The following is a 24913-nucleotide window of genomic DNA, read 5'->3' on the forward strand; positions in this document are numbered from 1 at the left end:
CCTGAGATAGGGGGAGTGCAAAAGGCTCAGTCATATGCCGTTCTTTAATAGATTCACATTCTGCTTTGTATCTCTTTTGCCTACAAATAGAGAAGAGAAAATTCTTCATGTGAATTTTAAATGCTTTCTGCTCCAGCCAACTTTCATTCTGAATTAGCAGAACAGAACAGTACATGATCTCAGGGGGAGGACTTCCTAAGCTGTCTGCTCCATCCCCTGGCAATCAGGCAGGATTGCCTTGTTAGGCAATCCCTATTCTTCTTTAGCTAATTTCCTTCAGTGCTCTTCCACAACTCTGCTCTCAGCAAAGAAAACCATTGCCTAATCGAGCGCTCTCACCCTAAGGTGAGGAATCTTGAAGTCGTTCCTTTGTATTTGATTTCCCTCTTTTCTTCCTCAGAATGTTTCCTATTCTCACCCATCCTCTTAATATGAAGATGAGAAGCAGAGTGGTAGGTTCAGCTTTGATGAGGCTGCCTGCATAGTACCACAATTCAGTAAATATCTTAAAGTAGGTGGGAAGGGGACTACAGGCCAAGTAAATGAAAGTTGGAAAGTAGTAATCTGGGAGATTGTTTTAGGGGTAGAAAAGGCTGAGCCTGTGTATGCTTTGTTTGTTGTATTTTTTTCTTCTAGGCCACCAAGTATAATTCCTGGTCTGTGCTTCCCTTTCTGTCACTTCTCCATAATTCTTAGCATTTCAGTTGGGCTGCTCTCTCTCGGCTGCTTCCTCTTTTCCTGCTTTCCTATATTTCATTATTTGCACTTCTTCCTCTTCAAGGCCTTTTACAACAGAGCGAGGAGGATGTGGAAACCCGGTTACAATATGACACACAAACTGCAGTGTCACAACTGCAGCTACTGAGTTTCACCTCCAGAAGTGTGCAGAAGCAGGTCCAAGTGGAGAGGGAGTGGGGTGAGGCGTTGGGGGGTGGGGGGGCTGGCTGAGAGAAAAAGGGGAAAGATTTATAAATAGGGAAGAGAAATGACAGAAAGTCATGAGGCTTCTGGCCCAGGAACTTGAGATAATGTCTTTCCACAAAGTTTAAGATAATCCCAAACTGAACAACCACCATTTCCTTGAATGCAATGAGAGATTGCAGCCTGTTTAAAGGTGTCCCGTGATACTACTGCAGCAGAGATAAAGAACCTGATATGTTCCTGAACTTGAATGTGGAGGAAGGCATTGAAACTGAACAGACCTTTAGGCTTTATGGTGCATTGCCCTTTCAACAACAATAACAACAAAGCAACATAACACCTGAAAGAAAATTTTTGGTAGCTCTGTGTGTGTGTGTTAGGTAATGATTTGGAAGATGCTATGGGTGAGAACAAGGAGGTGATGCAGCTTTCTTGAGATTTCAACAGATCGAAAAGCTCTCCCTCAGACTTCACTACAACTACTTCTAGGGCACCCATTACTTAGAGGTGCACATTTCTTTTTCTGGAGTTTTCTAGAAACCTTTCTGCTTGGTTGATGTAAATTTACACCATAGCAATTGGTATAGAACTTGGTCCAAACTTCTAGGCCATGGCAGATGCTAAGCAGATAAACAACTGTGGGTCGGGAGGAAATGGGTAATATGTCCAGACTGCTCTGAGTGTTTGTGGAAGGAGTTAGAGGAACAGCAGATAGAGGTTTCCTGTTAAGCCGGACTAGGAGGAAGCTGTGATGTTTCTCAGCTATGGCTACAATTGGACTCAAGTTCAACAGCATTCTTAGTGTGGGTTTCTTTTTTCTCTACTCATCCTGAGAAGCTCAGGTTGTGTTAAAAGTCTAAACACCACTGTAAATCAAGGAGACTTGAACTCCCAAATAATTCAAATAATTCAAAATTACTCTCCTCTGCTGCACAGTTGCTTGTGTTCTGAGGGTGCTGTGGTGGAACATGCATTTGGAAGTCTCCTCTGCTGCAGGGAAGCAATGCTTGAACCAGTTCTGGAGCTTTGAAACCAGAATATATCAATGTATGTTTTTTGCTAACTACCACTCCACTCATCTGTTTATAAGTCATGGCAAAGAGTTTGTGAGAGGCTAAGACATACCTGCCTGAGCATGCTTGCTGAACAGAGAGTGGACCTGGTTTTCAGATGCCCAAAATTTAAATACAAAACTTGGAAACAGTGGTCTGATTTCTCAATTATCAGTTTTCTTCAGGCTGATCTGTGTTTTCTGATCATATAGTTTTGTTAGTGCCACCAGTTGGAGAGCCACAAAACATTAGATGGTCTGAGTTATGTAGGTTTCACTTGATCATAATAGTCAGCCTGGGGCAATTTATGACAGTGGGCTCAAGAGTTTTTGATTGTTTGAAGACCCTTTAACTCAGCAACTATGATTTTGTAAGCTTTGAACCCTTGTAACCCTCAAAGCTCTGCCAGAAACATGTTGGCTTGGATGATTTGCTGATCTATCCATGTGAAGAAAACGGTTGCAATTTTGATGTAAGATACTGATACTCAGCGTGGTGTTTGCGACTGTTTGAAGATTGTGATCTTGTCTGAGTTTCCAGTGAGTTTCAAATTTCAAATTACTCATTCAAGAAAGTGGTAAATAATCTTAAAACACTGTTTTACATTCAGCAGCCTTAAGTATTGCTAAAGGTTTCAGGAAGTTGGACCTCATTGGCTAACCATAATGGCCTTTTTCATTTGGAGGCATAACAGCTTCACTGGAAATCCAAGTAGCTTCAATTTAGAGCATTCTTCTGCAGCATAGCTACCTTCTGATCTTGGAGACATCTTTCAGAACATTAATTGGGACTCCTATGCTTAGGAGTTCCAAATCACCACTGTGGTGCGCTTAGAGAAAGAGCTAGGAAATTGCCACAAGCTTGACCGCTTTGAGTATCATCTCTTTCCTGAACTATTTTTAGAGCAGAATGGCCTTATTAAAATAAACCTCCTCCTGGTTTGTATGTGATCTCTGAAATTAGAAAAGATTCTCAAAGATTGTTTTTACCTTCTATGAACATCAATCACCATATCTCCACCACTAATGTCTTCAATGGAATTATATATGCTTAGCACAAAAAGTTATGGCCACCTGCATCCAAGTGCTCTAGCTGTGAGACTTCACTCTGATCTCTTTTGCATTTGTGTAAGAGAACTTAAAAGGAGGAAAGGCAGTTTCTGATGTAATATCTTTTACATACGTAAAATTCTTTAGCCTAAACTTGTCATGAGCTTTTTTCACTTCATTCTGAGAAACTAGGATTTTTGGAATAATTTGTTATTCCTTTTGAGGAAAAGAATGCTAATGAAATTAAGGTTTTTCTCTTAGCACTGTATTCAAAGACCCAAGGAAACACTATACATTGCAATTGTTGGATGCCTCACAAAGAGGAAAATTATGTCAAGGGTAACTTATCAGAGTACTAATATAGTTAAGAATGGATTCTGTTCAGGGAAGGCAAAGAGAGTTTGTTTTTTCTGAGGTAAAAACAATGAAAAAGCAGATAGAAAACTGGCCAAGGAAGTAAGGAAAGACAAGTCTTTCCGAAATTTGGACTGAACAGACTTGTTCTGCAGACTTCCAGACTAATCCAGGTCTTTCAGCACTTGAGAGTCTCCCAGCATCACTGGGAGCTCCCTGCCAGCCAGCATGGAAGACTGATGCCTAGAAAGAGCTCTAGATCCTGTGGCAAAGCACTGACTGTAATATATGATGAGAAGGAATTAGTTTTGTCTTACATTTTTCTCCTCAAGACCAATCTGGTATACCCATATTCAGAAAATTTCCTTAGGAGTTTTGTAGAACAGTTTATGCTTCTTCCCCAGATGTAGACTAGGATTTCCTTTCAGTGGACTGTTGAGCACACTGTGATCAGGTATGCAGCTGTTTACATTGCAAAACCTTCTGGCAATATTTCTGCAATACAAAAAGAAAAAACTTCAGTAGCGTCAAATAGATCTAGAAAAATAACTGAGCATTCAGAAGTAGTATGACTAAAGCAAGCTACCTCAGGATTACCTTCTTAGTACAGTCCTGAGAGAAATCATGTAACTTATTACTGCAGTGTGAAGACTGCTTTTGATCTTCTTTAATCTAGAACCAACTTCCAATATCCTTGGTTGTTTTTTTTCACTGTGCAATGGAAGAGAATTGGCTCTGGAATTTGTTTTGACAGTAGGCCATTCAATAAAATTGGTATGAAATATGCCTTCTTAAGTGTTGAAATAGCAAGATTCCATTTCCACCTCCAACCTCTTATTGAAAGAGCAGACTGACAAAGCACAGCATTGGCCCAGCACCCATAGGCATCTCCCCAAACCTAAACACAGCTGCTTAATCTAATTTTAGATCTACTAACCCTTTTGCAGCTGGGGAACTATTGACATTTGTGTCAGATAGCACTGAAAGCATCATCACGGTAGCTAAACAGTCCCCAGTAAAAGTCCCTGCATGCGTCTCACTGACTGAGAGGCATAGTGTAAATGTGCAAAAGGGAGGATTCACAAGGCCAAATCCTGAGCCAGTGAGTATGTGTACTACTCCAGGGACAAAATGAAAGATGTCTATGTAGTCCACTGAGTTGGAGCATGAAAAGGGAAAGGTTTGCGAGGGCTAGTTTTGTATGAAGGGCAAGGCAATTTTAGGTGCTCTGAAGCAATATGCAAACTGTTCTCCTTTCCCACATCTGTGCCCTACCTGTACCACAGGTACAGGTACCTGGGAGCTGTGTCCTCCCCTTCCTCCCACAGACCAAGGACAACTCAACAAGTACTAGGTCTTCTGCAGAGCAGTGACCACCATCTGTCTGGTACAGATCTGACCAATGCCCTGTGTACATGTTCAGATTTCACAAGCTTTTCTCTTGTTCATTTAGGCTTTAAAATCCCCTCTCTAGCTGGTGTTCACATCATTTGTATGTACCTGATCCCATTAAGTGTGTAGTTACATGCTTCACTGTCTATACTTCTGCATATGCTAAGCCCTTTGCTTTGGTAGAGATGCCCATATTGTCCCCAGGTTTGTAGCACAGTAAGGACAACTTCCAGTGATGTCCATATGGCTTATTGTAAGACAATACTTGTCTTTCTCATCTGTAACAAGTGTCATTGGTGTCCCTGTTAAATCTTGTCTTAGTCTCTTCTCCAAAACAGACTGTTTTGCAGATGCACACTCTGCATGAACTACAAGGGGTCTTCATGATTACAAAGCTCTTGTTTTCACCTTCTCCCAGACTGCCATGTATGACTTCCTTTAGCTAGAATTTCATTGTGTTAGTTGAAGAAAAGTAATCACCTATGAATTCCACCCAAATATGCCTTTTGGAAATACTAGAGAAGAGGGGTACCTTACAGATGTTGGGTTGTGGAATCTATGAGACTATTTCTCTTGGACAACTGTTGCTTTGACGGGAAGAGTGTAAAGTGCAATGTTTATGGAATTTCTGTAGGAAGCAGCTTTACCAGTAACAAACTTAGCATGTAAACATGTTTCCACGCAGTTACACCTCTGTGAGTCAGGAATATTTTCATACGTTTGGAGCATTTTAACCTCACTGTTGCTTGAGGTTATTATTTTGCTTTTAAAAATTTCTTGTTAAATGCCCTTTTGGTACTTCCTCATCCTTTAATGCCCACATAAAAAAATCAGATGAGAAAAAGTCGAGGATGACAAGCTCTGTTCTTACTACAGGTTGTCAGCAAACCTTTCCCTTCAGTTTTTTTCCCTTCAGCCCCTTCCCATCTTACATTTCATAACAGAAAAGTATCAAGAAGGGCTGTTACTGACAGTCCTGTAGCAGTTTCCTTAGCTTCTCTGTCATGTGGCCAGTGAAGGACACAGCACTCTTTATAGAGGAAGCATGGGTTACACATGGAACTTGAGAAATAGGTTCAGTATGTCTCGTAGGTGCTACAAGATATGGTTTAGTAGCTTAGTGGGTGGTAATGGTGATTGGAGGATGGTTGGACTAGATGATCTTGTCGGTCCTTTCCAATGTTGTGATTCTATGATTCTATAATTCTTGGTAATGTTTCTTCTCTCTCCTTCAAAACTTTGTTTCACTGGCAATTCAGATGAACATCAAGCAGCCGGGTAGTTACTATTTCTTTGAACCCTGAACCCAGTACAAGATGTACCAACAAATAGTGTGATAAAGACTAACTATAAACACAAACTAGATCAGGCTCTTGGATGGTTTCCTGCTGAAACACCAACTCACTGCCAAAAGCACTTAGCCTCGGTCATGTGAATAGATTTCAGGATCATTACCTGACTCTGTCTGTAACCTGTCCATCTTCACTGGTACATTAAAGGATTTCTATGGCTAAGCCGCTGGAGCTTACTGTGAGTCTGCACAGTGGAGCTAGAGTCCTTATTTTCATACCAAGAGAGGAAACATTTTGCTGGCTCGTTTGGTTGCCTTCCCTGCAGCCTGATCTCAGTGCAGTCCCAGAAAGCTGTGTTGATGTGCTCTGCTCTGTGCAGCGTGCTGCTGAAGACAAGGCATGCAGGCAGGCACTGCAGCTTGCACCTCAGGTGCCCACAGTTGGGTGGCAGTGGGAGGAAACAGTGGTAGAGGATGATGAGAAGGGTGGAGAACCTCATGCTGGTTGTACCACCAGAGATAGCTTATCCGAGGACACCTGTCTTTCTGGAATAATATCCATTTGATTGGAAGCCAAAATTACAGTGGGGCAAAATTAGCTGCCAAGGGCTGATTGGCACTTGTTGTCAAAGGTGGGGCAGTTCCACCCTACAGGGACAAACTTCTTATCCAGTGTACCCAGTCTGCTGTACCTACAGTGCCTCTGTGGATCGTGCTGTTACACATTTTTCTGTAATTTTTGTGTCCCTTTAACAATCCAGCTGAGAGCTGCTAATTAAAAAGCTGTCACTCTTATCTGCCACCCCCTCTTTGCCACAGTGCAGCCTGCAGTATAGAACTTAGGACTCTCACGTGAAGTGATAAGGTGCCTGCTCTATATTGGGTCTTCCTCACCAACCTCAGACACTCACCTCCTCAGTGTTTATGCTCTCAACACAGCTGTGTCAAGTGCTGGCTCCTTTCCTAAACAAAATCCTGTGTAGCACTTTGTGCAACATGGGCTGCATACGGCCTATTTTATTTACTAATTATTTTTGTCCATAGCCACTAAGTCTCATCATAGTTTCTAGCCTTTCTGAGCTGACCTCTAACTTTCAGCATTTTGTACATGCTGATACCACAAATGCCTGACAAACTGGGCAGTGCAGTGCTACATGTAGAAAGGCCTGGGCAGAACAGTCATATCTAACATGCTTTGTCATGCTGCATCTTCTGAATTTTATTTACTAAAGGCTTAGATCATCACATAGCTCATTGATTGCTCTGCCCAGGCCTTTTGTTGGCTTTTATCTTTTTTTACAGCTATGTGATTCTTCATGTCCCTTAAGAAGCTCATAAGGCAAAGATATTATTAATGGAAACACAAGTTGAAGAATCTATCTCTGCTGTTGTGAACAAATAATCTCTTGTGTGCCTTGTATTCCTGAGAATGACATCCTCCACCTGCAGTACTTTTCTGTTGCTGGAATAGAACTGATACCGCAGTTAATGAGTAGGACACGAAAAGAAAAGGGGAAAGTATGGATTCCAGGTCATAGACATGTGTGAGGGTTTGATGCATAGAACAGAGTACCAGTTATGCCTTATCAAAGAAGTAGCAGGTAGAATTGCTTGCAACACTCTGTTTTATCTGTAGCTTCCACTTATGTAAACAGGAAGAGATCCTGGCTGCTTTTGTTGACAGCCTCGTGTGCTGGGGTGGTTTATTTCAGTCTTTTTCATCTTGTTCTACCTTTGTAGCAATGTTATATATAATTTGCTAACACAGATGATGTTAAAGGTTCTCTCCATCTCACCATAATACTTTCAATCCACTGCTTAAATGAATCAAATATTGTTGCAGCCTCATCTGTCTACTGCTTGAATAGCTGTGTTGTCTGCACTCAAAACTCTTGCTGGACTTTAAAGCTACTGTTAATCATCAACTAACATCAACAAAATGCTTCTGACTTGTCTCAGAATAACAAATAAGCCATCCAAACAAAAAACGGCATGCACTCAAATTATTTGAAAAAACTTCAAGAGGAATTTTCTTTGCTATTGATTGCTAAGTATAAGCAAGAATTTGCATGGAATAATGTCACAAGCAAAAATTAGATTATTGTGTTTACTTTCAAATATAGGCTAAGGGACGTCTCTTTAAGATATGTATATGCCATGTGATGCAGTTAAGTACCTTCACTGCAATAAAAGGTGTACTCAAATGCCATTAAAAATCAATGGGAGTTAGGTACTTCTGTCCTTCAAATTCCCCAGCAACTTCAGTATGATCTGTTTTTCTCTGTTACTCCCCAAATACTTTGACAGCCAGGTCTTATTATATATCTCCCAGCAGAGAAGATTATGAGTTGAGATGTGAAGTTCTCTTTCAAATGAGATTTTAGCCCAGGCACTCAAAACCATGCTAGTACCAAAGTTTCAGAAAACTTTGAAAGGTGTTTACATGTGGGAGGAGCCCACGTGGAGATGAAAACAAATCACTCATCCTACATATGCTTTTTCCCCAGCTGCCTACTCTCCTGTCTTTTAAAAGCTGTTCCTTCAAGCCTTCCTGTTTCCAAGGAAGTCCATTTTGTTTCTCCTTTCTCCCCTCTAACAGACTCTTTCACTCATTGCAAAGCAACTGCCTTCCCTTTGGCACTGTTCAGTTTTTTCCAGGGAAGTGTGACTCAGGCCCTTGTCCCTCTTCACACCTTTCTGGGCGTCCCAGCCTGAGTGCCATGCTGAGCCAACTACAGTGCCCTTCCTAAGGAAACCAGTGCTTGGATCTGAAAAGACAGACAAATCGTACTGTCACCCCTCTTCACCTTGATATGTCAGTTCTTTTTTTGGCCAAATACTTTTGCTAAAGTCAGCTTTTGTCGTGGCAAACACTCTTCATGACATAAATTTCAAAAATCCAGAGTGGAGCTCTCAGACGTCAGACAGCACAAGAAACCCACAGGGTGCCTTGCTTTTGGTTGAGTTTTTCATAGTATGGGTAGGCCAGCAGGAAAATGAGGGCAGAGCTGCCTGTACAGTGACACTGATACAATCTACATTCCTTGCACACACAAAAAAGGGCTTGGTTTAGACATCTCCAAATCGTACCAGTACAAAGACAATACCGGTGTACAGAGAGGGTACAAACAAAGTAAAACACAGAACCTTATAAGGTGGTCTCCAACAGAACTGAAGTCAATTAATAAGTAAAGCTTTGATGATGTTAGAAGTGCCAATGAAAAACTGCTAGAATGAATTATTGTACAGGTAATTAATGCCTGTATGCATGTGTATAAGGACATGAATTTACCAGACACTATTTCTACAAAGACTGTATTGAGTAACTGAGAAACCTGTGCAAATGTAATGTTCTTGATTAGTGCATCTGAAAAGTTTGATTCCCAGCTAGTTTTGCCCCAGAAGTGATTTGGCCCACTATAACAAGAGAGGGACAGAACATTTCTTACAAAAGAAATAGAACATTTTACTGCTTTACTTTTTTCAGTCTGTCTCCAGGCTTTTTTTTTTTTGCCCATTTTTCAGTCAGACTCGACAAAAATCCTGAGTATTTCTGCTGGAGTGGTTCTCTTCCCTGCTCCTTCTCCTGCATCAGCAAAGCTTTTTTACAATAACTTTCTTTCGAAAAACAGGCCTGAAAAATGTGCTAAATCTGAGCATGAAGAGATTTTGCTCGCTAACTCGACCTATAAAACCTTTGTGAGAAGCCAGGAATAGGAATGTGGCCTCACCATGTGTTGGCTCTTGTCCCCGAAGCGAGCATCCTTCCCAAAGCAAGCCCTCAGTGAGCAGTGCTGCAGGGACATCCTGAGTGGCAGCTCTGCTTTATGCATTGCTCAGGGGAGCTGTGCTACTCCAAGACACACTGCTGCAGGGCTTTAATGAAGTTTGAGATCAGTATCTCTGTCACTGCTTACAGCAAGTAATGAACTGTATCATTACCACTATCAACGTACCCCAGGCCATGTTAATTTGCACTTGGCAACTCATAACATGCGCATTATAGTGTGGTTGTGCAGCTCCTTTTGTGTAGATACACTCTGAAGACTGGCATCAGAAATGCAAAAAAATGTGCTAGTACACAACTATATGTATAATCTAACTCTGTTCTTCCATTATATAAGTTCATCAGACGTGCAAAGAAAACAATGCAATTTAACTTATACAACTGCAGTCACTAGAAATGAGCACAGATAAAGAGATCTCTGCCATGCAAAGAGAGAATGATGGCAGAAGATCTTCTCTTTGCAGGGGCTGTGGTTTCCTTGGGACTGGGAGAAGGCTGGGCTAGATGCTCTGCTCCTGTTTGCCCTTTTTCTGGATGCTTCAGCCAAAGTTCCTCTTGACTTCAGTAGGAGTTAACCTACAAGCAAGGGGAATGCCCAAGAAAGGTTATGCTTTTAGAAAACATGATAAAACTTGTTGGATGCTTTGGAAAATGTGGCATTCTCACAAATCAGAGTCATCAGACAGAGGTCTGAATTCCTCTGCTTGCTGTCCTGCTGCTTTGTCCTGAACTGCCTGTGTTGCTTCTGTAACAATAGCTCTGTCTTTCTCCTATGTATTTCTTGTATAGCAATAATGCCATCTTCTTTTACATTTACTGCTAGCAGAACTACAAGTCAGCATCCTGTTTGCCTTCTTTATTGCAGCTGCATATGGGGCAGAAGGCTTTAGGGACTTTCATGCAATAATTCCCAAATCTTTTTCCCGTAAGTATACTGCAAGTTCAGCGCACTGAATTCAGAGCATTTCCATCTAGTTCCTACTTTTGTAATTTATTTGTGTTCCATTTCACCTCTCAGTAATGTTCATTTGTCCACTTACGCTCCCAAAGGGTTTAAGTAGTGTGATTTTTTTTTGCTTTGTTCATATATGTTTTGCTTCAACTTAACATAAAGCCTACTCCAAAAGCCACCTTCTCCAAACTCCTAGCAGGTGAGGCATATGCAATTTATTTATATAACCAATTATTATGTTATGATGTACATATTTACATACAAATTACCATTCTTATCGTTAAGAGAAAGCACTTGTGTGATTTATGGAAAATCTCTCATACACTCAAGGTGAGTAGTTCTGCTGCTGCTGTTCACCACAGTGAAAACAGCACTACAGGGCTATTCTGCTAATTCTGGAAAATACAGTAGAACACCTCTGATTAGCCGCTTTTGCCATCTTTGTCAGTCATTGTTTTATCTCTCTTTTTTCCTCCATACCTATAAATTATTTCCCTCTTTAGGACATAACTGTTAAAGGATACCTGCTGTTTTGGACATGCATTTTATCTATCTTACATATAATTTTGATTACAATTTATATATATATATATATTTTTTTTTAATTGAAAAAGCATTCAACTGCCTACAGTGGCACACTTTATAAAAAGTATTCAGCCAAGCAGTGTTCAGAAAGGTGAACGCCTTTACTCCAAGCGTGTTTCCCAGCAGGGCTTTCCTTCAGACCCTGTCGTCAGGCACATCCCTGCTGTTTGCCTGGAACACCTGGGAGGTTGCAGCGGGTCACAGGGAAAAGTTGAGCAAACATTTCATTTTCAGGTGAACATTAGGATCTTTCAACCTTTGATGTAATTAGTGCCCATAGCTTAATTATGTCACTGCTACTGCAGCACATAGGATGCAGTAATAAAGCTCCCATGTAGTCACTATTGCACAAAAAAGACCTGGCTCTCTATGGGGTGAAGCAGACCCCTTACATACTTAGCTAGCCACTACAGTAAATAATCTACTTGTGGGTTCCAGAGAAGAACTGGGTTTTTCACTGAAAGGAAATAAAGATCGTTTGGAGACGAATGAAGAACTGTTTTTCCACTGAAGTCATCAGATCAGAAAACAAGGAATTAACTGTAAAGATAGTTTACTCTACCAAAAAAAAAAAAAAAAAAAAAAAGATAACATGGTCTTGTAGAGAGAAGAGGAATGAATAGTACTGTGAACTGATCTGAACCATGGCTCGTTTCTGTAACATTTAGGTTTGAGACAGATGTAGTCTACCAACCTATAAGCTGTCACATGTAGTCGGACTATGCCAAATTCACACCTGCATTTTTCTTCTAGTTGCAAGCAATTGTCACCTACAGGATTATAATACAGAGAAGTTGCCCAAAAAAGTCAGAACGTTCTCCCACCCATCTTTGTTGATTTCACTGGTCTTAATAGAAGCTTGTGGTTGTAGATATCCTTTCCTCTTGCTTTGTGACCCTAAAACACAATTATTTCTCCTATGATTTCCTGTGATGCCATCCTTGCTCTTGATTTTTTCCTTCCATCTTTCTTCACTTTTTTTTTAATTTAATCAATGTTTGTTCTCTTTGATCAATGGGGACATTGTCCTCACTTATCCTATAAAACCACAAAACAAATATCTGAATTTAATACAACGCTCAGGACCATTCTGCCAAGTGGAGACTGTTGTGTTTTCAATTGTCTTTGATGTGTTGTTTATTTTCATAGTTCTTCAGGACAAATCCATGAGTAGCTGTTCAGTTATTAATTTAATTTCTCAATTGCCAGAATCAATATCATAAATGCAAAAATCTCAAAGTGACCTAGGAAAAGGCTTGTAGTGTCATTTGGGTTCCCAGTTCCCTGGATGCCTTGTATTTGTCTTACTGATGTTAATTGTTCATTGCTCCACGTGTTGTAAACTCATCACATGGCACATAGAACTGTAGTTGTGTTTGTAGCTTTTGTTATTTGGATATATTGTACATTCTATGTGTAGAAGTTAACTCCTTTGATGTGACTGTTTCTTGGCCACTATATTTATTCTGCAATGAAACTGAGTGGCATCCTCTATTGTTTTTTTCAGCCGGTAATATTAAAATAGAGACTCAGAGTGATGAAGAGAATGGGCGTGCCTGTGAAATGAATGGGGAAGAATGTGCGGAGGATTTACGAATGCTTGATACCTCTGGAGACAAAATGAATGGCTCACACAATGGCCCAGGCAGCAAGGCTATGTCAGGAGTTGGAGGCATTCGACTTCCTAACGGAAAGCTAAAATGTGATATCTGTGGGATAATTTGCATCGGTCCCAATGTGCTCATGGTTCACAAACGAAGCCACACTGGTAAGGCCTGGCATAGTTTTTCCTTTAGTTGACAAGAGTCGGACGCATATTAGGATCTAAGTCTTCTTTTCTGACTGTCATGCACATGTTCCCTTTGTAAGACAATGCAGCATCGGTGGGCATTTGGAACTCGGTTATTTTGTTATTGCATTTTGGACAGCACAGAAATTGAAATTTCTCCTTGATGAAATTCCAGCTATTGGGTTAGAAATTGGGAAAAACAAACAAACAGACAAACCACAGTTTGCCAGAGCAATAGAAAATAGGCACAATTTCATTTATTCCAGTCAACAGTTGTACATTATGCTGATACCAAAATTCATGCCTGAACGAATGTGTAGTTTGGCCTGAAGCTACATGAAAATTTCAAGTTTCAAAAAAACACAAACTCTTGTTTAATTGCTAAGAAAACTCTAAGAATTACTGGGAGAAAAAAAAAAAAAAAAGTGTCCAACTCTGAAATTGACCCAGTTCTAATGTTTCCAACAGTGCAACAAAGTTCATTATGGATCAGAGATTATAAAAGTGATTGGAGAAATGAATAAGTAACTTAAAGTTTTAAGGGAATTGTAGCATTAGGAAATAAGGGGTTAGTTTTATGTCAAGCGTTCCATAAAGTAAAAGCAAGCGTTGTCACTGGTTAGATTTGGACTAAAAGGTTTCCACTGGGATGCTAAAAGAGACATGCAAAGAGGTTGTGCTCCGTGGTGATGGCTTTTCATTATCAAAGTACTGTGAATCTTGCCTCAATTTTCCAATTTTAAATAGTTTCAAAGATCACAAAATATGAAGAGGCTGAAACAAATGAAGACCAGGGTGACTCTCGTCTTACCTGAGTTTAGCTATTTAAAAATTTGGGTTCTAATCTAAATTCTGAGGACATCTACAGCTAAAAGAGAAGAGCTGAACTGTACTGTTGTGGTGTAAAAGTTACTTTGAAAACAAATATTCAGCAGTTTTGTGTATTCAGATGGCAGGAAAGAACAGATATCTCTGTTGGGAAAGCCATATCTAGTTCCTAGAAGAGGGCTGCAACATACCTCCTAGATATAACAAAAATGCTCTCTTAACATTGAATTTCAGTGGGATCCTTTGAAAGCTGATAAAATGTGTATGGAAAATGACTTGAACCTGAGGCCTTTCAAACAGACCTGCTATATTTTTGGTACAGTTTTGTAGTAGTTTAAATAAAATGTTGCAAAGCAGTTGTGAGGCAGAAGGCTTTGTGTCTGCTCAAGGCAAAGTAAGTTCTGGAGAAACGGAGGAGCAGGTCTATTCAGTGCAGGCAGAGCAGAAAATCAGTTCATAACTTGATAAAAAGATGACAAAATGAGAACAACAAACAGATGAACAGCATATATTATGTGTAGACACGTGTACATATGCGGAAATGGGAATGGGAAAAAAAAGGCCAAACTGCACTTGTCCCGGTAGTGAAAACCTGAAGGAAAGCATGTTCTGTGATGTCGTGATGGTCAGCAAGAATGTTTGTCCACAAAGTATTCTGAACAGGTTATCCTTTGGGTGACAGCAAGTACCTCTGAGTGATGTGCAGTGCTGCTAGCTGAGCAGCACAGCCCTGGCTAGCACTCTGCCTGCTGTAGCTGAGGAGCAGCTGCTTGGGGCTCCCAAACACCAGACACCGTGTTTCACTAAGGCTGAGCAGCTTCAACAAGACATGGTTTTACACCAAGGCTGAGCAGCCTCAGCCTATTTTTTGCACGTTGTGGCAGACGTGTCTCAGTGGGATGATCCAGGTTGCCTTCCCCCTGCCAGCCTCTCCAGGGGACCTGTCCTTGCTCCTGAAACAAGACTTCAGCTTCCAAAGCACTGTGCCTGGCCCAGCAATCCATGCATGTGCCATACAGCCCAGGCAGTGCCTTGCAGGCCCTATCAGCCTGTAATTGTGGGGCCACTGGATCTTCTCGACCCCATGTAGCACCCGTCCCTTGCCGATAGGATCCTCTTAGTCAGGAAATGTGGTTAAAACCCAGAGAGCAAACACCTCTTTGTTCAACAGCACCTCCTTCTTTTATCAGCAATTAAGATAAGGGTTATGAAGTTGAATCCCTGAATCTTTCCATGGCAATAAAGCCTTTTCCTTCACTCCCGCCTCGCTCTCAGGCTGTACTGCAAGCAGCTCTGAGAGGAGCTATACTTTTGAAGGAAGCGGAGGCTCAGAGCTGGCAGTTTAAATTAAAGGGACATCATGAGGTGACTGCTTTTCCTTTCAGTTGTGCTGAGAAAATTAATGTAGAAATGGGATACACTATTGCAGACACTTAACTGTCTACTCTGAAGCCCATTTCAATACATGCCTGATGAAGGAATAAGCCTCACAAATGAATTACTTTGCTGCTAATTCATGTAAAACCTGCATATGCAGTGAGGCTTCCTTAAATAAATATTTGATAAGTGAACAAAACTCTAGCACACTGAAGTGCCAAAATAAAATGACTGCCTGACCTGATAAAAGCCATAATTACTTTTAATGAATACACCTGCCAAGTGCAGATATGCAGAGCAGCACCTGATATGTCTGCCTCTTCTCCTTGCCAGCAGCTGGAAGATGCTGGCTGCTTCCCAAGGCCTGACCTGTTGCTCCCAGCTGCAGGGCACACCCTGCTCACACACGTCCAACTCCATTGCTCATCTGGCCCAACTCTTCAATGTGCATGTTCCCCGGCCTGATGCTGCTTCTGCGATCAGTGTTTAGGGAAAAGGAGAGAGAAAACCCTTCCAGCCTCCTCCCATCACCTCAGCCTGTACCATATGTGTCATTTGTGTGCCTACTTGGACATATTTGTGTGTGCATATGTATGTATATTCCATCTTCATACACACACTCCTGTGGCATGAGTCACCAGTTAGTTCCGTTATGTCTTATTATCTGGATCTGAATGTCTCAAATGTATTTAGAAAGTGAATGCCCCCTGAAGAATCGGTGTTTCTGAGCATTTGAGGAAGGAGGGCTATATGCAACTCTGAATGATTTTGTCATGATGCTTAAGAAATGAGATAGATTTCAATCAAGACGAGAAGTATTCTTCACTGAATAAGTAGTCCAGAGTTTCACTAAAGCTTGCAACCAACGCATTGGTGGCTGATTCAGCTCTGGGCTCCATTTTCATTTTTGCTCAAGGGGCAAAATTTGGGCCCCTCTCCCTCCATAGCTGCATGTCCAGATGTGAAATCCACCAAATGCAGATAAAGTGCTGTTCAGCAGGGCAAGAAAATAGCACACAAAGCTGGCAGGAGATGCATTATGCATTGTTAACTTCGTCCTCTCCCTCCCTCATTCTGGGATAGCTCTACAACCAGTCGCCTTCCATCAAAGACTGGCTGGGAGCTCAGCTCCATGTAGTTTCAGAGACTTTCAGTGGGGATGCTGTTTCACTTGTACAGCAGCACAAGTCTAGGATCCCCTACATTTCATTCCATTTTGAAGAAAAGCTTGGTATGCAGCAGTCTCACCCAACATGCTCCATCTGCCTGTCTTCTCCACCCACAGCGTGAGATTTATCCTGTAATTAAGAGAGCTGTAGGCTGGACATATATTTCATTCTTACTTCAGGCATATCTCCTGGAGTACTTCTGTGATCCTTGTTCTCTCCTCTTAACGCTTCTCTGATATTATTTTCTATTAAAAATAAAAGAAATGAATGCTAGAAAGAGTTGCCTAGTAAGAATTAGCCATTTCTTCTGAACATGTCCCTCATTTCAAATTGTCTTCTTGATTTCTGTTTGGTCATGTTCTGAAAAATATCTGCCACACCGAGTAACTGCTGAGAGGTGGAGCACACCCTTACCCATTTTCATTTTTCCCTAACTTCTGTACATGGCTTATTAAGTATAGAGAACATACCTGCAGGCTGCTCCAGATGAACCAACTGTGAATGTCATTTAGATGAATCCATTTACCTGCTGGACAAAGCCAGTGACCTCATTGGGCTGGACAAGGAATGGGGCTGTTTGACCAGTGAAAGTATTTTGCCATAAAGAAGGCTAATCTCTCTGTTGGCAGCTTGCTAAAATTGCCAGCCCTGATCATAGTTGGCAGCTGTTTGTGTTGGGACTGTGCTGCTATCTAATTGCTTTCCAGCTTTTCTTTTCTGTTATCCAAAAGTAAAGAGCTGTCATGCTGCACGTGTATGGGCATACAGGTAGATCCTAGATGTCCAGAATAAAACATGATGGTTAAGTGAGACAGAAGGAAGGAACTGTTTAACTTGTATTTATTTTGTGCATAGTTTGACTTCAGCGCTGAAATTTTATAGTCAGTATTATTGCTGTATTTTTAAAAAATGACATGTCATCTCTCAGCTTTTTCTAATATCATTGATGAATTATAATTACTAAAGCTAATTACATTTATGCCAAAGAAAAATAGAATTCAGCAAATGATTTTCTAAGGCTGGTTTTACTCAGGCAAAGACTACATCATAAGAGAAGTGGGCATGCAAGAGCAGATCCTGATAATGGAGTGCTCTCATGTTTAAATTTTCCTGTATTGCTGTCCTATACTGCTGGAAACATAAGAGACTGTATTTCCCGCTGACTTAAGGCCTTGTCTAGCTGAAATCAACTGTCAAAAGCCAAGGGAATAAAATCACTCTAAAACAGCATTAAAAAGCAAACAGCAGCCATGTAAATTTTTTTGCAAAGGCAACCTATTTTGCAGGCACCCATTTAGACAAATCAAGTCTGTGACTTCGCATTTTTCCCTGTGCCTTTCCCAGGCATGGCCTAGGAGAGCCCACTTCTATGACTTCTCTGCCAAAAGAGAAGCTGGGAGTCTCGTGTGGAAGTGCAGGGCTTTTTCTGCACTGTTTCAACTTACGTGATTTTACTCTCTCTCTTTCTCTCTCTCTGTCTCTTTCCTGATTTGGCTGCTTAGGGACAGACAGGTAATGGAGAAGAAATTGAAAGGGAAAATACAGGGAAAATGTAAATGAAAAGAAGTTATTATAACTGTTATAATGAAGTGCCTTTCATTTAAATATAAGAATGTAACGCTGAAATGAACTTGTGATCCTGAAATGCATTTTTAATGAGTTTCCTTTTTATTTTGCTGCTTCAGTGGCATATTTTAAAGACCCTTTGAAAAAAGCCACATTAAAAACCCCACCAAATGCCACAACATGCAAAATTGGATATTGGTTTATTCCAAAACTGCTGATCAGGAAGAGTGGCTCTTCAACACAAAATGTTGCAGTCACTTTATTTAAATGAGTTTGAATTTGCATTGTGATGTGCCATTCTGATTTAGAAAAAAAAAATTAGATTTTCAGATCAAATTGACCCAGCCAGTGAAGCATTAAGAAACTGGCAGGTTTAGTCTGAAAGCCTCATGTTATATCAAACCTGCAGCCGGTGGAAGTCACAGAGCAGCAGGGAGAAAACAACTTTTTTTCACTGAAATCTTTCTCTTGTTCCTGTGCAAGATTTTTTGTTCTCACACATTTCCTCCTTCTCCCCTCAGGAGAACGCCCTTTCCAGTGCAATCAGTGCGGAGCCTCCTTTACGCAGAAGGGCAACCTCCTGCGCCACATCAAGTTGCACTCGGGTGAAAAGCCCTTCAAATGCCACCTCTGTAACTACGCCTGTCGGCGCAGGGATGCCCTCACAGGCCACCTGCGGACTCACTCGGGTAAGTGAGGGTATGGGCCTGCCTTACGGTGCTCCTGAACCACAGAGTATATATGGGGGTGTTGATGGCCCCAGTCATAGAATCATAGAATTGCTCAGGTTGGAAAAGACCTTAAAGATCATCGAGTCCAACCACGACCTAACCATACTACCCTAATGCTAACAACCCTCTGCTAAATCATGTCCCTGAGCACCACATCCAAACGGTTTTTAAACACATCCAGAGGTGGTGACTCAACCACCTCCTTGGGGAGTCTATTCCAGTGCTTAGCCACCCTTTCTGTAAAGAAGTTTTTCCTGATGAATTGTGAGAGGTCTTCTTACGCTGGGAAGGTCAGTGGTTGTGCGTCAGCATCAGCCAAGCAGCGAGCCGGCCGCACTGCTGTAGCTGCACAGAAATGACTGAACTCTGCTTGCGGTCATGGTCCTTCCCCAGAAATGTTTTTTTCTCATAATTCTTGGCCAATTAGAAATTTCTGTATTAGGGTTTCATCTCACACTGCATGTGAGTAATCCATTTCATGGAACTACTAATTCAAAGCTGCTGAAATTTTATGGTTTGGATGACATTTGTCTGCATACACAGATAACAAAGGGTCTGAACACAGTGGGCTTTAAGTCATGAAGTCTCAAAAACATTCCGTCTGGTAGTCATTACTGGTGTAAGGGGTGAACGACCTACTACACCTACAACATTTAGCAGCAGTTATTTGTTGTACTTGGTTATTATATATATTATATATCTTTGGTTATTACAAAAACATTGAAAGAAGAAGGGGGAGAAAGAGGGAGAAGGAGGGAGATAAGAATCTTCCAGAAAAGAGGACTCCGCTAGAAATTTTTAGTGTTTTCTCTTAACAGTAACACAGAGATCTGAATAGATATTCTTTGAATAGATGCATTTTTCCAATATTATTAACCTCACTGTTTAACAAAAGCCATAGTCACATACTTCCGTGAAGCAAAACCAACCCAGCAACAATAAATCACATTAAAAAGAAGAGTGTAGTCTCACCTAGTTTCCCAAGCTAGGATGGAAATGCAAATTGGATAGGAGACCTCCAAGAAGCATGGCTGTAACTGACACTGGCAAATTTACATGTGAAAGTTGGCTTTAGAGCTGTAGTTTCGAGCTGTGGAAGGGAAGCTCTCAAGGCAGAATTTCTGTGTTATACAAAACTAAGGAATATCTTCTAGCACACATTAAATGATAGGAACCCAAGGGTTGCTTCCAGATATCCAAAATAGTTTCTGCTTGTTCTGCGCAGTTTCATCCTGAGTCAGGAAAAGTACATGTTTAAATTTTCTAATTTGCCTCCCTCCCCCTTCCTGATTTTAGTGACTGTGCACCTTTAATCCTATTTTTTCATATATACACTACACCTTAACTCTTTCAGCAAATGCTTAGGATTCCACAGCAAAAAGACAAAGCATAAAATGAAGATATTTATTGGTTCCCGTCATTAGCAAATTGACACAAATACATTAAAAAACAAATTCGATGCCTGAGTCTGATTTCCACCTGAGAATTTGTATACAAAATTCAAAAGCTTAGCTGCGTAACCATCTAAAGCCATGACAGACTTTTCAAGCTAAGACAGAAAATACAGGCCCTGAGGTCCACATGACTATGAAATTCCTGGAATTGCTTGAATCTGGATGGGTGAAAAACAGAACATTTTTTTTTATGCCCTTTGTTTGAATTTCCCGGAATAGAGAGCAAGAAAACATGTGAAATCTAACATTGTTCTAAAAGAGCTGAGCTGATTCTTGTTCTAGCAGAACTGACATCCAGTCATGGGCAGGTGCGTGCCCACAAAAACAGTGCTCATTGCAGGTCTTCCTCATGCACAGCCTCTATTGGAACCAGGCTTTAAAGTAACTTTACTCTGATCTTTGAAAGTGTCTCAGTTTCTAACTTTTGTAGATGTCATTTGTGAAGATTCACTGTTACGGTCCTTATCTGACGTGAATAATCTGAAATAAGTTTGCAGCACCCACAGCATTGGCCTGCTGATGCAAAGATGTGCAGCTAGTTTTCCATTATTTTTCTTAAATATGGAAAAAATAATTATCCATTTCAGTTAATGAGATACTTTTGCAGTACTTTTGTGCTTTTTTTCTTTTCCTGTTATTCTTACCGTTATTAATATGGTGTTGCATCCCTCATGTGAATCTCTCAATCCATTTTGTTTTCTCCAGTTGGCAAACCCCATAAGTGTGGATACTGTGGTCGCAGCTATAAGCAGCGCAGCTCTTTGGAAGAACATAAAGAACGCTGTCATAACTACCTGCAAACCATGAGTATCTCAAGCAACCTTTATTCAGGTAATAAAAGTACCCATTTGGGGATTAGCACTGTTCAGTCATGTACTCAGAAAAAGGATTTCAGAAGGAACATCTGGATTTATTCTATATTTGATAAGTGTTTGGCTTTTCTCATTTTGTTCAGCACAAATAAAAAGCCAAAGTGAAAGTCAGGTACATAATAAACATTTGCCAGACCTGGAATATTTCAGTTCGCTATCTCAATACCAAACATAATTTCATCACTTCTTGGTTTTGCTTGGAGTCCTGTTTTGTCAGTACTCTTGTGGATGTGTTCTTAATGAGTTAGTATTAGTGGTTTAGGTACGGCTCCAGAATCTCCCACAGTGCTTATCTCCTGCCCATCCCAGGTACAGCTTGATGGGCTTGACCTCTGTCACCAATGCGTACATCAAGAATGAGTCATATCTGTCATTGATCATCTGTCATATCTGTCTTTGATTTGACTCTTCCAAACAAGAGTGCAGGAAGCCAGAGGGATTTAACTTAGCCAGTCTGAGTCCAGAAAGGATAACAATTTATTAGCAGCCTTCTTTTAAAACTTTTCCATTTCCATCCAATTTTAAAAGAAACTCTTGTACTTCTCTCTCAGTCTTACCATGAAGGTGTAGCCCATCTCTTAGTGAACACAGAGTATAAAACTATACTCAGAAATAGAATAAAAAGATGCTGGGGATTGGATTATTTTAACAAAGGTACTAAAGATCTGTACAAGATTGATGGCAGAGGGAAGTCACATGCAATTTTAAATAGAGAATATAAAACTCAGCATCTGTGGTGGAGCTTCAGGTTATAGCCTATCAAGTAAGTTACATTTCTTGCACACCTTTTTCACCTCATCAGCATATATTATTCAGTTTATCAAATGACAAAATGGAAGGTTCCCTCTGACTTTGCAATGATGCCTCATTTAATACCTTATATCTGGACAGAACCTGAATATGTTTTTACATGCTATCAAATAATGTAAAGTATATGCACATAATGATAACAGCAAATGCAGCTGAGATACTTCTGGGAGACAGCATATTAGAGCAGTGTTCCTTCTAATTTTGTTGAGGGGCTGGAGCATGTATAAATAGAAAAGCTCAAAGTAATAATACACAGTAGGCAGAATACTTAACCACAAAGAAGTGATAGGATTTAAAAGGAAATTTTCTTCCTCAAGATTCACATTTTTTGTATCTGGCATTGGATTTGAAATGCTGCCATGCAACACGTGAAAATCGACATGAATGAAAAGCTGCACTAATATTAAATACTTAAGTAAAAATGTGCATATGAAACTGATGTGTGGAATCAGAAACTATAATGAAAAATAATATCATTTCAGAGATAAGTAGATGTTTTTTATATAGCAAATCACGACAGAAAAGATTTTTCAGTAATTTAGGACTGAATATCAGATATCTCATTGGGATGAATACTTGGGGTATTGATAGACACTTTGGAAAGATGCTTTCCTACCACATTCTGAAAGCATCACAAAAATCCATCTTAGATATAATAGGAGTACTCTTGCAATTTAGAAGAAAAGTACAGGATTAACTTCTGGCTTTCGCCCTTGTGTTCTCCCAAAGATTTCACTCTTAACAATTAAATTAAAATTATTAGCACTCACTCAGATAATAAATCAGTTCTTTATTTTTCCAAACTTAAAACTTTCCAGTACTTTTCCCAGTATTTTTCATTATAAAAAAGTTCTTTTATCTCACTGTGAACAGCGTAGTCCTGGGTATACTTTGCAGTCTTTACATTTTTTCCATTATAAACTCAAGGTTGAAAACATGCATTGAAACAGTTCAGAATGAGCGCGTGTCCTCCTGGAATTTTTCGTACATTCTTCTTTATAAATAGAAAATGAAGCAGTTATATTATCAATGTTCTTCTGGTATGTCAGGGCATGATATGGAGCTCTTAAAGCCTTTTCTTTTTTGCATACTCAAAAATATCTTCTAAGGCATCTGATTTGATACTCTGCTACAACAGATGACTTTTAACAGCATTTTTTAAATACGTCATGCAGAAAAAATAAGTCAGTTGAAAAGATCTAAACTAATAAAAGCTTTCCATCAACTTGTAAATCTTATAAATGTTATCGGCAAATCATTTGTGCAAGGGAAAGATCCAGCAAAGAGGAGTAAGTAGGGTGGCAAGAAATTGTATTTATATTTTAATAGTTTTTTACTGTGTTTAAAAGAAAGAGTGTCAGCATGAAATTAGGAATATTCTGAATCTAATGGCAAAATTCTTACTTTAGAGGACTAGAATTTCACTGGTCATGTGAAGTTCTTCTGTTAGAGATATTAACTGGATTTTTGCAGTTGAGTTGAGTGGAAGCATGCAGAAATCTTATCAGGCCTATGTAAAAACACAGAATCATAGAATGGCTTGGTTTGGAAGACACTCGAGAAACCATCACACTCTAATCCCTGTGCCATGGGCAGGGCTGCCGCCCACCAGTTCAGCTGCCCAGGGCCCCATCCAACCTCCCCTAGAGGACCTTGAAGGATGGGGCACCACAGCTCCTCTGGGCAGCTGTGCCACTTTCACAGTAAAGAATTTCCACATCTTATCTATTCTAAACCTGACCTCTTTTAGTTTAAAGTGATTCCCCATTGCCCTATCACTACACTCTCTGATAAAGGGTCCCTTTCCAGATCTATTGTGAGCTCCTTTTAGGTTTGGAAGGCTGCAGTGAATTCTCCCCACAGCCTTCTCTTCTTCAGGCTGAACAAGCGCAGCTCCCTCAACCTCTCTTCAGAGGAGAGGTTCACCAACCCTCTGACCATCTTTGTGTTTCTCCTCTGGACTCAATCCACTTGTAGATTTTCACTTGGAAAGATAATTTTTGATTTTCACAGGCAGCAAACAATAGCAAAGTATTTATCAGATTGCAGAGAAATTTCCCGGGGGTTCAGTTGCAAAGGCTGGAAATCAGTGTTTAATTCAACTTTATCTATCTATCTATCTATCTATCTATCTATCTATCTATCTATTTAATGTCTAAGTTTTAAAAATTATAATATGGAAAGATTGAGTGAAATTGAAGACATAATTTACACACTCTCGAAATATCAAAAGTGGACTCTTGTAATATCTAAATATTATAAATAATACATACATTTCTCAATTCTGTCATCTTTATAACTACATAGGTCACTCTTAAAGTAATATGTTCTATTTATTTGCATGGAAAATACAACAAAGAGTGCAACACCATTTGATAGAACAAATTATCAGCTACATAACACCACTAATCAATTTAGTCAACACCATTAGCTATTTATTTTTGCCAGCCATGGGTAAGTGCCTTCATGCTACCTCATAAAATTGTGCACTAGAGGAGATGACCCACTGTCACCATGGCCACAGCTGAAATGCACCACCCACCACCTCACTGTGCTCACATCCACTGTTTGTTCTCCCTAAACATTCAGCAAGCATCCATGAATGTCAGTGTGTGCCATTTTTTCCACCTCAAGGAACTCACTGCTTGTAATTCATATTCGCCTCCATGTCATACACCATTTGTCAGACTGCCCCTCTCTGCCATCTGTCACATGGAAACAAAATGGACTGGAATATTGGTGGGAACATCCAACCTCTACTGCCATACCACCACCATCTGCCTCTGACGTTGTAGAACAATGTAATAAAACAGGAGGCATTACTTTGAGATCTTTTTTTGTTTGTTTGTTTCCTCTGCTAAACTGTCTGCTTTAAGAGTTGTACTTACAAGCATTGGCCAGCCCAAGAAGCTAGCACATGCTGGTGACTAGATA

General features: G+C 40.3%; 1 protein-coding gene across 4 annotated transcripts in view; it reads left to right on the plus strand.

Annotated features, from left to right (window-relative positions):
- Nucleotides 1–24913, plus strand: part of IKZF1 (IKAROS family zinc finger 1) — a 72678-nt gene that overhangs the window by 37442 nt on the left and 10323 nt on the right. For 3 of the 4 annotated variants that reach the window (XM_042870027.1, XM_042870026.1, XM_042870029.1), the window contains exons 4-6: nt 12891–13151; nt 18634–18801; nt 21003–21128. In XM_042870027.1, coding sequence (XP_042725961.1) covers nt 12891–13151; nt 18634–18801; nt 21003–21128 — 555 coding nt within the window. The remainder of the gene's footprint in view (nt 1–12890; nt 13152–18633; nt 18802–21002; nt 21129–24913) is intronic. The other variant, XM_042870030.1, reaches the window with a different exon arrangement.

This window comes from Lagopus leucura, unplaced genomic scaffold, assembly GCF_019238085.1.
Source record: "Lagopus leucura isolate 7727_CA_CO unplaced genomic scaffold, USGS_WTPT01 Super-Scaffold_100002, whole genome shotgun sequence".
NCBI classification, from domain to species: domain Eukaryota; kingdom Metazoa; phylum Chordata; class Aves; order Galliformes; family Phasianidae; genus Lagopus; species Lagopus leucura.